Source organism: Myotis davidii, unplaced genomic scaffold (assembly GCF_000327345.1).
Source record: "Myotis davidii unplaced genomic scaffold, ASM32734v1 scaffold2677, whole genome shotgun sequence".
In the NCBI taxonomy this organism is placed as follows: domain Eukaryota; kingdom Metazoa; phylum Chordata; class Mammalia; order Chiroptera; family Vespertilionidae; genus Myotis; species Myotis davidii.
In genome coordinates, this window is record NW_006288260.1 from 20,690 (window position 1) to 34,653 (window position 13,964).

Consider the following 13,964-nt stretch of genomic DNA (forward strand, 5'->3'; position numbering starts at 1 on the left):
GAGCTTCTAACTGAAGAGAGTATTGTGGATTAGGACACCCCACCCGCGATAACTTGCTTCTGTTTACCAGTAAGGTTGATTAGTATCATGCTTTTGGCGACTGGGTAAACTGTAGAGGGCTGGTTGGTAACTGGGCTGAAAAAACCCTTGGGAGGGGAAGGGATAGGCCTAATACCAGCCTTGGGAGGTATGTTCTAAATGAGGTGACGGTTCTGAATTGCTTTGAATGATCAATAAAGGAGGTTTGGCATCATATTGAGGATAAGAAGACTAACAAGGAGGGTTGGTATTGCCTGGGCAGAGATCATGGACTTGCGAGTGCTTTCTGTGCCAATTTGTATCTGCAATTGAATCTTGTATTTTATATCCTTTGTGCCTGCAATGAGTGAAATATGACTTGGAAAGACAGCTGAAGGGTTAAAGATGCTCCCACATTTTTAAAATCGGAGGCTGGCTTTAAAAAAATAGAGGACATTTAAATATGGCAATATTGTTTGCTTTGTTAAAGCACTTGTGTATGTTTGCTTTGCTTAAAAAAAATTAAGGTTATGAAAAATGGAATCTTGCATTTTAATGGCTCATTTATATTCCTAAATAAATATAACTAGGAGCTATCGCCTGAGCATGTAATTAGGGGATAGGTTAGCATAATCCCAGTTATATAATTTAGGAAAATGAGGGCTTCTGCTCAACTGAGGTCTCACACACAGCCATTCTCAGCTGTTGTGCTAAATATGCTCTTTTGCATCTCTGTATTGATTTGTATTTCTTTAATCCCAATTTCTAAGGCAATTGGATCATGGAAATTCTGTCTTATGGTTTATATCTGCAGGTGGGCGCTGCCAAATACAGCCTTGAAGAAAAAGGTAAGATGCATTAAGTACATCAAAAACATGAAGGTGAAGGTAAGAAGTTACTGTTCAGAAAATGTGGTGTAACCATTTTTCCTGGACTGTTGCAGTAACCTTCTAAATGTTCTCCCAGACTCTTGTCCCATTCTTTACTTCTTAATTTAATTTTTCTGAGACATATATCTATCTGGGTCATTCACACATTTAATTTTTTGTAACTTCTCAAAGCCCATAGAATAAAATCCAAGGGACTTCGTGGCATAGAATGCCCTTTAAAAACTGATTCCTGACTAAACCATCTACCACACCTATGCACCTTATCATAGCCATACAGAATTTGTTTTTCTCCAAATTTACAAATGAATTGCATTTTCTGCAAGCCATACACACACATACACAGGCCTCTGCCTGTACATTTATGTTGAACCCAACTCACATGTTACCATTATAGGGTCTTTTTAAAAATACATTCTTACTGATTTCAGAGAAGAAGGGAGAGAGAGAAATATCAATGATGAGAGAGACTCATTGACTGGCTGCCTCCTGCACATCCCCCACTGAGGATCGAGCCCTCAACCTGGGCATGGGCCCTGACTGGGAATCGAACCATGACCACCTGGTTCATAATTTGACACTCAACCACTGAACCACATGTAAATGAGCAAATACATGTAGAGCACTTCGATCAGTACCTAACACAGTCTTTCATAAATAATTGAAGCAAGGTTTCTTAAATTAAAAAAAAAAGACCTTTTGAGACAGCATGGAGGGACCTGGAGAGTATCATGCTAAGTGAAATAAGTCAGAGAAAGACAAGTGTCACATGATCTCACTCATATGTGGAATCTAAGTAACAAAATAAACTGATAAATGGAATGTATCCAGAGACTCAGAAGCATGGAACAGAGTGTGGAATCTCAGAGGGAAGGGGGGATGGTGGGAAGTAATCAATCAAGGACCTGTATGCGAATATGCATGGCCCATGGCCACAGACAATGGGGCGGTGAGGGCCTGGGGGGTTGGGGGTGAGAGCGGGCTGGAGGCAGTCAATGGGGGAAAAGGGGACATATGCAATGCTTTCAACAATAAATATCCAGAGACTCAGAAGCATGGAACAGAGTGTGGAATCTCAGAGGGAAGGGGGGATGGTGGGAAGTAATCAATCAAGGACCTGTATGCGAATATGCATGGCCCATGGCCACAGACAATGGGGCGGTGAGGGCCTGGGGGGTTGGGGGTGAGAGCGGGCTGGAGGCAGTCAATGGGGGAAAAGGGGACATATGCAATGCTTTCAACAATAAAGAATTATTTTTTAAAAAAAGAAAGAAATTTATCATATTTAGGCTTAACTTCATCTAATAAATATTGTATAAAAAACTCCACTTTGCTAAGGGGATGTTCTTGATGAGCCTGTCTAAAGTTATTAATAAGGCTGTCTGGAAATAGCAGAAATTTGTGCATGAATAAGAAAAAAACGGTTTTTTTAATCATTTTAGACTGGGTCGTGAGTAACATTTCCTTAGTGCGATAAAGTTATATAGCTAACTAGATTAAATTGAGCTTGAGTGCAGTGTACTTTCATTAATACTTCCTATATTTGCAGTTAGGAACTTTTATACATTATTTTAGGGTTGAAGATAGAACATGTACCCCTCCCTTCATTTGAAAAGCAAGGTGATTGGAACTGTGTTTCATAAATTTGAAGAATCTTAGAATTACCATCTTCCAATTCCCTTCTAGTGCAAGAATCTATAGCATCTCTGACAGGTATTTTTCTGTCTTTGTTAAATGCTGACCTTGACAGGAAGGTTATTCACTGTCATGAGGCCAGGCTTTCCATTGGACAATTCTCATTGTTAATAACTTGCTTGTTTTATACCAAGCATGTCAAACTCACAGCCAGTAGGCCACATGCCGTGAGTTTGATGTGCTTGTTAATACCTTTGTTTTGATACCTTGTCCATTCATTTGAGGAACATATTTTGAGCATCTGTTATATGTTAGACACTGAAAGTACCAAGGGGATTCTCTCTGCCATTCAGGAGCTCAGTCCAAAAAATTGGGTAACTGTAATGCATTATGGTCTTTGCAGCGCTTTAGGTAGGAGTGTCATGGAAGGGCAGAGGTGAGAATTACCTAAGCCAGCCTAGGGTATTGGGGTCAGAGAAGCTTTTTGTTATGATTAATCTTCACCCAAGGATATTTTTTATTTTCAAAGACAGTGGAAGGGAAGGGAGTGAGGAAGGGGAGGAGGAGAGAGAAAAACATCCATTGGTTGCCTCCTGTGCGCGCGCGGGCGGACACACACACACACACACACACACACCCACATGCGCCCCAGGGCTGGGGATTGAACCTTCAACCCAGGTATATGCCCTTGACTGGGAATCAAACCTGCGACCCTTCGGTATACAGACTGATGCTCTAATCACCAAGCAATACCGGCCAGGGCCAGATAAGCTTTTTGAGGAGGTGGTCACTGAACCAAATTTTGAAGAATGGGTGGAGCTTAGCTGAAGAAAGAAAAGGGAATGGAAAGCTACTGGCAGAGAGTACAAGGTGAAACAAAGACCTAGTGCACAGGTCCCTGGAGTTCTGGGAGCAATGACAGGAACTACGAGCAGTTCAGTTCAGTATGGCTGGACAATAAAAGTTCCAGACAAGGAGGATCAGAAGATGAGGGCAGAGGAATAAACAAGCCAGATTGGGGGGAGGGAGGAGTGCTATAGGTAGTTTAAGGAGTTGATCCTGTAGGCCAGCGGTTCTCAACTTGTGGGTCTTGACCCCTTTGGGGGTTGAACGACCCTTTCATAGGGGTCACCTAAGACCATTGGAAAACATAAATCATTACATATTGTTTTTGTGATTAATCACTATGCTTTAATTATGTTCAATTTGTAACAATGAAAATACATCCTGCATATCAGATATTTACATGACGATTCATAACAGTAGCAAACTTACAGTTATGAAGTAGCAACGAAAATAATTTTATGTTTGGGGGTCACCACAACATGAAGAACTGTATTAAAGGGTTGCGGCATTAGGATGGTTGAGAACCACTGCTGTAGGCCATGGACATTGAAAAAGAAGAGACAGCAGAATCATGGAGGTCAGTGGAAAGGATGAGATGGGTAGCAGAGATGGAAAGGTTGACCTTGAGCAGGAGGAAAAACTTTTGGTTATACTAAAGTCTCCTGTCCTATAGTTCAGTGCACAAAACATTAGATTATGCGAGATCAGGGTTCAGTTTCCTCTCAAGTTGCTATGTCGCTAACATAGTTTTAAAAAAATATATCTATTTTTAATGATTTCAGAGAGCACGGGAGAGGGAGAGAGAGAAACATCAATGATGAGGGAATCATTGATTAGCTGCCTCCTGCACGCCCCACATTGGGGATTGAGCCCACAACCCAAGCATTTGCCCTGATCGAGATGCTCAACCACTGAGCCATGCTGGCCGGGTATTAACATAGTTTTGAATACATGATAGTGTATACTAATAGCATAATAAACTCACTGCAGTTCTGTTGCCAAGAGGATGTGTGACTCATGACAGCTACGCATCTGGGCCCTGGAATTCTGGGTATCTCTGCCTTTACAGATGGTTGAGGAATTAGTTGCCATTATCTGCACCAGGTTGTTGGTACTGTTACTTCCGGAAAACATCAAGTACAGGAGAGAGAGAGAGATCCCTGTAGACTTGATTTGCTTTAGATTGCTAACTTCTTTTCATTCTTTCCCCCCACTTTGTCCTTAGGTGCTATTGATGGGTAAAAGTGGGTCTGGTAAGACCAGCATGAGATCTATTATCTTTGCAAATTATATTGCCAGAGACACGCGTCGACTTGGTGCAACAAGTAAGATGTTTTATCTTATTGTAAAGTCAGGTGATCTTAACTATTAATGATCCGCATAACACACTTGGTTGCAGTAACTTGGCCATGCAGAGGTTGAAAGATTTGTTTTGCAGCATGTTTTCCCTGTTTGCATTTCTTCGCAGAGGTGTTTGGCCTAATTCTGGCTACTACTGCTTGCGCTCTTGGGTGGCTCTTTTCTAGGTTGCTTACCAAGTGGGATGCCCGCGTGCAACTTCTTGTTTACCCTGCTTTTTCTTAAACAAGCATAGGGATCTTTTTGTTTGTTTTTGTGTGTGTTGTTTTTTTTTCTTTGGGGGGGGCAGGTGTTCGTTTTTTAACTGTTATTATGTAAAAGGAAATTAATTGATAGGTATTAACAAGCATAACAATAAAATCGCCTAAGTTTTTTTTTAAGCAGCTGCTAGTTCTTAGTCTTCATTAAAAGGTAAATTGCTGGGGGCCGGGGGTTATGAGGGGGAGGTTAACCTAATCTGTGCTCTGCTGTTTCTCTTCCTGGATACACATGAATGTTCTCACTGGTGTTCTGGCTTTGACTTGAGAAACGTTTCATTGCCCTTTATGGTTTGAATGTTAAATCTGGCTTCCTCGTGTAGGCTCACTGGGCTGCCAGTGGATCCACGCTCCTGAGAGACCCCTTTGTCTCTAGGCTGTAAAGCCATTTCATTTTGCAGCATCTAAGCATTTCTGGATCCTGTCATGGTCCTTGACCTCTAGGTGATAAAGCCATTGCCCTTATCTGGCTTTTAAAGATTTCCTGATGTGGGTTTCTAGCATCCTGAACACTTCAGGGACAAGTCTCCCACTACTTCCTAAGGTATCTTACTGTGGTTTCAAGAAAACAAACATTTTAAAAACACCTTATGTTCCAGATGCTAGGATACAAAGGAGAAGGGAACCTCATTTCTGTGCTGGGCGTGTAGTATAGACTCTGAGTTGGAGCAGCTCTAACGTTTAGAAAGCCATTTCTTAGTTACAGCTTCGAGTCTATTTCCCTTTATTTCTGTTGGCTGGTCCCCTTTCCGCTCTCTTGAGCCTCTACAAATATTTGTGTATGATAAATGTCTCAATCAGTCCTAGCCATCTCTTACCTCCCAAGTCTTATCTTCCAGAGGTCAAACATCTCCACTTCCTCCATCTGTTCCTCACTTGACATCATTTTGAAGGATTTTTAAGGGCTTGTTTGAACATATCTACATTTTTCTTAAAGTGCTAAGACTCAGATGTTGATGTGGCCTGATCAGGGCAGATAGAATTGTCACATCTCGTGTTCTGGGCAGCACCGTTTGGCTCTCTTATTGTGGAGTGACTTTCATTATGTTGAGTCATAGCAAAACACCCAATTTCTTTTCACATATATTATCAGCAAAACACGTATTCTCCTGATTCTTGTGCAGTTAATAATTTGAACCTAAGAATAAATGCTTACCTCTGTTACTCAGTTTCTTTCATTTTAGCCCATGCATGTTCCTGAACCCAGTGTTTGTTAACTGTGGAGTCCAGCACAAAAATCGCTATCTTACTGGGCCTCAGTTTCCTTATCAGTATGAAAGAGGGTAGAGCCTGTCTTTAATTCTTTCATCAGATATGTTGCTTATTTTTCCTAGCCTTCGTACAGTTCGTACACTGGCTAAACATCTCCTCTAGTTTTTAGCTAAGTAGTCCATCAGAAATTTTGGTCAGGACAGGGTCCTTTGGCCTATCATGCTTCAAGAGAATTCCTTCTAGAAAGTACCTGTCCAGTTTCCTCCCTGTCTTGATTTGCCAAAGTTTAATTTATTCCTATTCTTCCAAATTAAATATCTGGGCCTAATAATCACATGGTTTTAGTAGATTAGAGGAAGCTAATGTTTATTGTATGCTATTTTATTTACTTTAGTCCTTATATTAACTTCATTTTCATAGATGAAGAAAGTGTGACCCAGGAGTTCAGCTCACTCAACTCGAAAGCATGAGAGCTGGAATGTCAGTCTGTGCTCCTGCTCCATTCATTGTGCAACAGCCACAATTCTTGGAAGACTTCTTTCTCTTCATGTTTTAAATTCTCTACATTTCATTGAAGCACCTTTTTTCTCATCCAATTAATATTTCTGTTTTTAGGGAATTAGCAGAGTTTACGTACTACCTTAAGTTTAGCGAATAGTCTTGTGATCCAAATTTCAGAACTATATTGGAGCTACTTAAAATAGTTTTAAAATCTAGCAGCATCATTGCAATGTTATAAACAGTATGTTGCAAATTATATGACTCCATATACATCAAAGCAGGCCGTTTATTCAACAAGTGCTTTTCCAGAGCTTCCTGTGTTCCTGGCGTTGTGAATGGGACAGAGCTCTTGCCCTTAAGGATATCTCAAGCGGGACCTTCATTGATAATACTTTGTTAGCAATTACTGTATTTCCTTAAAGGTAGTAAAAGTTATACTTTAAAATATTGTGTTGGCCTTCATGATTTAGTGTATTATTAACTAGTTCGTTCGTCATTGGGTTCTACTGCTTAACTTATAGACTAATTAAAAATTCATTAATTTTTACCTGCTATTCTTTTGTATGCAGCTTTTAAAATTTTCTTTAAAAATAGTAAAAGAGTACGTCAAATATATTACATCACCTTTAATGTTTAGTGTTTTTTTTCTAGATTGTCATTGATGAAAAAGTCCAGTTTGATTTTGTTAAACTTAGAGTCTACTTGTTTTGAAATTTGAAGGATACAGAATGGTGATAATAATAACTTTATTAGGGGGCTGTTAAAATGTGTTTGTGTTGGAAGAGTAAATTTGTCAATGAAAATATGATTATGAAGTATTTTATTCTAAAACACTGTTGACGGCTCTGAGATTTCCGATCTTCTCAAAAATTCTGTTCCCTTGGCTTTTATTTAATGCCTTATTACCCTGGTTTTCTTCCTTTATTTTTAATCAGCTCTCCCTCTTTTTTAAAAAATATTTTTTTCTTTCTGCCCCATAAATGTATGTGATTTCCCAAAGTACTGTTCTTGGTTCATTCCAGTTGCTCTTATAATAGCAGGATAGGAAGACTAGGAGAGCTATGAGACTAAAGAGGGAGGCAAAAAGTGGGTTTTAGATCATAAAGTGCCTTATAAGCCATGCCAGGTAGTTTGAACTGAGAGTAGAGGGCAGCCCCTAGAAAATTTTAAACAGAAAGTAACAGTCATATTTTATCATTTTTAATGTTCAACTTCAATGACAAGAGTATAATATTTGTGAAAAATTCAAACATCATAGAAGTGTAGAAAGTATATTCCTTTCCTCATTCTCAGGCCTTTTTTTCCTGAGTGTATACAATCATACATATATAGACTTAGACAGAGATAATTTTTTTTTCTTTTTAAAGAAAACTGGAGTAAAAATCTGCATTTTCAAGAGACTATTATATCTGTAATATGGAGGATAGGTTAGGGGAGGCAAGGGTAGAAACAGGTTAACAAATCAGGAAACAATTTTAGTAGACCAAGTAAAAGATGATGGAGGCTTAACTTTGGTTAGGGTGGTGGTCATAGATATGATGAGAAGTAAATGGATTTGGGATGTATTTAACAGGTAGAGTCAATAAGACTTGCTGATTGATAGGTTTGGGGGGAATGGTGGGGAAAAGAGTAGACTCAAGGATGAAACTAAGGTTTTTGCTTAGGCAAATGGTTACATTCTGTGAGATGGAGAAGACTGAAAGAGGAATAGATTTTATAGGAAGAATGGGGAGATGATGAATTATAGTTGCAAACGTTGAGTTTGGGATACTTGTGGTTTATTCAAGTGAAGATGTCCAATATATGATTCAGAAAGGGAGGAGAGAAATCTGTATTAGAGATAGCAGTATCCAAATGGAAAATAAAATAATATGAATAGATTAGCATGCCTAAGAGGAGAATACATAGAAGAGTAGGTGACCAAAGATGGAATCCCAAAGAACTCTAACATTTAAGGGGCAGAAAGAAGAATAGGAGACCATGAAGGAGGGTCTGCCAAAGAGGTTGTAGATGTGATATCAGAGGCTGAGAGAAGAGAATTTTTTGAGAAGAGAGTAGTCAACAGTGTCATACTATAGAAAGTAAGACAAGGACTAAAAAGTCCACTGGATTTGGCAGTTAGGCCATTGGTCAATGAGAACAATATCTGTGATATGGGGAATAGAAACCAGATTTCTATTCCATGTGCTCCATATCTAAACAGTCACTGAATCCTGTCACTTCTTTTGTTATTGTCTTTCCCTTTCTCAGTAGCACTTCTTTCCATTTTTTTTTAGTACTAGACCGTTTACATAGTCTTCAAATTAATAGCAGTTTGAGCACCTACTCTCTCGTAGACTCTGTTGGAAATACAAGGACATGTAAGATATGATTCCTTTTCCAAGGAGGGGGAAGTAAAGGGGAGAAGGGAGGTAGTTTGAGCACCTACTATGTGCCAGGCACTTTATGTATGATAGCTCCTTTAATCCTCACAGTAAGCCTGTGAGGTCAGTAGTCTGCCTCCCAGCTTTTTTAATAGAAGAAGAAACTTAAACTTAGAGGTTAAGTGACTTGCCCAAGGTCACACAGAGAGGTAGAACTAAGAACTGTTTGGCTCCAGTGTCCATTTAAAAAAATAATGCTCTGCTGCTTACCATCCAGTTTATGAGAATCTAAAATTGCACAAAAGTTAGCAGTAGTTTAAGCAACAGCTTCGAGCTAGTCATAGAAGAAATACCACTGTGTGATTGATTGACTATCACATAAATTGTAAAGGTGATACTTGCTACACTTTGAAAAATTTCTAGGATAAGAATTTTTATTTTTCCTCCTTGTGACCTTTAGTGCCTGGCAGAGAGTAGGTGCTTAGTAAATGTTTGAATGAATTCAGAGGGAGTGATGACGGTAAGTGGGGGTGGCCAGGTAGGGCTTTTAGAGGAGTGGGGGTTTTAGTCGGGTCTTAGAAGATGAATCTAACCCTTAAAGAAAGGTGGGGAGGACTTTTTAGGCAGATGGACAGACTAGGCAAAGTATAGAGGGAGTGGGAGGGAAGCGTAAGGCAGAGGTCGCAAACAGGCAGCCTGTGTGCTGGAAAAGGCCTATAGATGTGTTTTGTTTGGCCTGAACAATGTTTTTTAAGAATTGGAATTAGTTATCAACACGTAAGTGTTTCCATAAAAATCTGGATTTCCCACTACGATCGAAAAATTGAAACCTCTGTTAATCCTAAACCCATGTTCCTGCATGGCAAATGAGCTACAGCCGAGTAACTGCCACTCACGCCATCGACCCCTTGGGTAAATGTTTACTCTTCAGAAATGATTAACTTTGCTCTTGTATGTTTACTGGCCTGGCCCCTATTAGCAAGTTTGCGACCCCTGATGTAAGGTACATTGGGGGTTGGGGAGGTAGTGGGGTTTGGGAGGACTATGAATAAACCAGATTGGACTGGAGCAAAAGGCATTATTAATGTGCCTCATTGGGGAATATAAAGGGAGTTTGGAAGCCACATTCTGAAGGACCTTGAATGCCCCCCTATAGACATAGAGGAGCCTTTGTAAGTTTTTTGAATGGGGAGTGACATGTTCAAAGTAGTGCTAAGAAGATGAACCTGGCAGTAGCCTAGAGGGTAAAATAAAGGGGGTAAGGCTTCCTGGTGGAAGGTAATTATGGAGCTATTGTGGTTGTGTAGGCTTGCGAAGGGAAGGGCCTTCCTTAATGTTAGTGGCAGGTTATAAAGCAAGGAGTGGGAATTGAAAGAGATTATAAGGGATAGTAATGAATGAATGTGGACAGAGGAGTCAAAAATGACCACCCCCAATGTGGGAATTGGTCAGGTCAGTAATGAAAATAAGGAAATCAATAGAAGGAGTGAATATGGTTATGTTGTATGTTTTGGGGGTGTTTTTTGTTTGTTTGTTTTAAAAATTATTTTGTGAAGAGCTTTAGTAGGGGTAAATGAGTCAGGGAAGCGCTATTAAATGGTATATGTCTCTGTCTTACATGTTGAGATTTTAACATTAGTATTTTAATTGGCAGTTGTTTCTGCTTTAAGCACTAAACTACTAAAAAGTAAAACGACTCACATGAGAGCCAGTTCTGTAGCGCAGGATAATCGGGGTGCCACCTTGCCACTAAACCACGCTATTAAGCTAAAAATCACCTTCTTGTGGCTTTGAGCATTTCACTCCACTTTGGTCCTTCTAAATCCTGGGCTTAGTGCTTTGCTTAGTTTGAATTTCGCCTCGCATGCTGCAATTACTAGATTTGTCATATTTACCTTCCAGTTGATGTAGAACATTCCCATGTTCGATTTCTGGGAAACCTGGTGTTGAACCTGTGGGACTGTGGTGGGTAAGTACCATCTGATTACTTGTGAGGCCAGTGGCAGTAATCAGCATGGAGAATACTAGAGTAACTATCATTCATAATAGACACATTGGTTGGCGTTGGTGGTATAGTGGTGAGCATAGCTGCCTTCCATAAGAGATACATTGGATAAAAATTTATTTAGAATTGGCATTTGATTAAATCAAGATCCCTGACTAGAAAAGATTTTTTTTTTATTGATTTCAGAGAGGAAGGCTGAAGGGGAGAGAGAGAAACATCAATGATGCGAGTCATCACTGAGCTACACAGGCCGGGCTATGTATTAATTATCTCCAGGCAGTCTAAGCACTATACATAAGACCTAAGCACATATCTTTCCACTGTGGAAGGAGTAGGAGACAGTGTTTTCTCTCATGGCCAAGGCAGTTCTCAAATATCCCATCACAAATGAACATTCGCTATGCTTGTATGCCGGTATTGCTCCCTACCCTATGGCCATTTGATCTTCAGCTGATGTGTAGTGTACTGGTGAGGAGCTTAGGCTCTGGAGTTATATTAGCATTTGTATCTCAGCCCTGTTAGCTGTTATCTTGCATTGATCACTTAAACTCTCTGAACCACAGATTCTTCATCCATATAATAGAGATAATGATTGTACCAACTCATAGGGTTGTTTTGATGATTAAGTAAGATAATATGTTAAAAAACACGTAGCCAAATGCTTCACGAGATACAGTCAATGTTAGCTCAGCATTTCCCAGTTCCTAGCCTAGAACCAAACATGGAATAGGTGCTCAATGAGTATCTGTTAAAAACAACAACAAAATAGCCAAATATTCCATAAGAGAATGACTCCACTGTTGCTAGCAGATGGATTACTTAGCACCCTAGCAGATTTCTCCATACAAATCCTTATTACCATTGCTTCCAATTCTGTAATCTGTGCCAAATCAGTCCAAGTCTCTTTTAGGCAATAAGATGTTATTGTCATTTTTACACATAAGGCAACTGAAGTCCAGTGATATTATGCATCTCCTAAGGTCACACAGCCATTTATTTATATATATTTATTCATTATATATATATACACACACACACAGTTAATCCTCACCTGAGGATATTTTTCCACTAATTTTTAGAGAGAGTAGAAGGGAACAGGGAAAGACAGAAACATCAGTGTGAGAGAGACACATCGATTGGTTGCCTCCCACACGGGCCCTGACCAGGTCCAGGGATTGATCCTGCAACTGAGGTACATGCCCTTGACCGGAATAGAACCCGGGACCCTTCAGTCGTCTGACGATCTTAGCCATTGAGCCAAACCAGTTAGGGCTAAACATATTTTTATTAATTTCAGAGAGGAAGGGAGAGGGAGAGAGAGAAGCATTGACTGGCTGCCTCCTACACGCCCTCCCCCCCGCCCCACTGGGGATTGAGCCTGCAATGAGGCACATGCCCTGACTGGTGGTAATTGGACCATGACATCCTGGTTCACGGGTTAATGCTCAACCACTGAGCCATACTGGCTGGGCTACACAGCCATTTAATAGCAAAGTACAGGACTGGAAGCTAAGTTCATTAGTTTTTTTCCCACAACAAAATTCTGTTTTTTGCTAGGCACCTGGTAATTGAGAATTTCTTGGGAAACAGCACACAGCCTAAGAAGCAGAGAGCAACATTCTGCTAAAAAGTGTTCCTAGAGTCATTTTCATATAGTTCAGAGTATTGACTGTTCTTCAGTAAATATTCACTGGGCACCTATTCAATGGCAGGCTCTATGCTAAAAGCTGGGCAACAGTGGCGAACAGTAACAGAAATGTTCCTTACTTCGGAACTTTCTGTTTAGGGAAGTGAATGGCATTAATTAAAAACTCATGCAGATGTGTAATATCATACTTGTAAATGTTAAAAAGAAGAACAGTGTATTGGTAAAAGGGCCTATGGTGACTGGATTTGCCTGTCAGGGAGGTCAGGGATTTTTTTTTTTTTTTGTAAAGTACGGATTGAACTGAAATCTAAAGGGACAAGTTAGGAGTTAAATGAGAAGTAGAGGTAGTGCCAGGTGAGGCAATGAACAGCGTGTGTCAAGGCCCCTCAGGGAATAGACCACGGGTCTCCGAGAACCAAGGACAGGTCAAAGTATGTTTGGAGCCCAAGGAGAGGGCCTTAGGGTAGTGCAAGGCTTAAGTAAGAAGTTGAAACCAGAGCGGTTTGCTATTACTGGTATTTGCCCTGTCATTTGAAGCTTTTAGATTATCTTTCACATAAGATAGATCATAAGTAGAAGGGACTAAACTGAGGACTTGCTTATTTTTTTTTCCTACTAGACAGGACACCTTCATGGAAAACTACTTCACTAGCCAACGAGACAACATCTTCCGAAATGTGGAGGTTCTGATTTATGTCTTTGATGTGGAGAGCCGGGAACTGGAAAAGGACATGCACTATTACCAGTCATGCCTGGAGGCCATCCTGCAGAACTCTCCAGATGCCAAAATCTTTTGCTTGGTGCACAAGATGGATCTGGTCCAGGAGGATCAGCGGGATCTGGTAAGAAACAGAAAGGGTGCTACAGGCCATGGTGGACATGCTTTGCAAACTTCTTTTGTAGAAGTTTAGGGACATTAGTGCTGTCCTTTTTTTTCAGGGCGGAAATCTCCACCTAAGCTTTCAAAATAGTTTTGTCATTTGTGTGTGTACACACACACACACACACACAGTCCTCACCCAAGGACATTTTTCCATTGATTTTTTTAGGGAGAGTGGAAGAGAGGAAAAAACAGAGAAATATCGATGTGAGAAAAACACACAAATTGGTTGCCTCCTGCACGTGCCCTGACCAGGGCGCGGCCTGGGGAGGAGCCTGCAACCGAGGTATGTGCTTTTGACAGGAATCAAACCCAGGACCCATAGGTTTGCAGGTCAACGTTCTATCCACTGT

The 13,964-nt window shown here is 40.3% G+C and overlaps 1 protein-coding gene across 1 annotated transcript in view; it reads left to right on the forward strand.

Annotated features, from left to right (window-relative positions):
* Positions 1–13,964, forward strand: part of RRAGB (Ras-related GTP binding B) — a 25,879-nt gene that overhangs the window by 643 nt on the left and 11,272 nt on the right. The window contains exons 2-6 of the mRNA XM_015561651.1: positions 711–866; positions 4,612–4,711; positions 8,992–9,075; positions 10,981–11,047; positions 13,351–13,573. Of these exons, the coding sequence (XP_015417137.1) occupies positions 711–866; positions 4,612–4,711; positions 8,992–9,075; positions 10,981–11,047; positions 13,351–13,573 (630 nt within the window). The remainder of the gene's footprint in view (positions 1–710; positions 867–4,611; positions 4,712–8,991; positions 9,076–10,980; positions 11,048–13,350; positions 13,574–13,964) is intronic.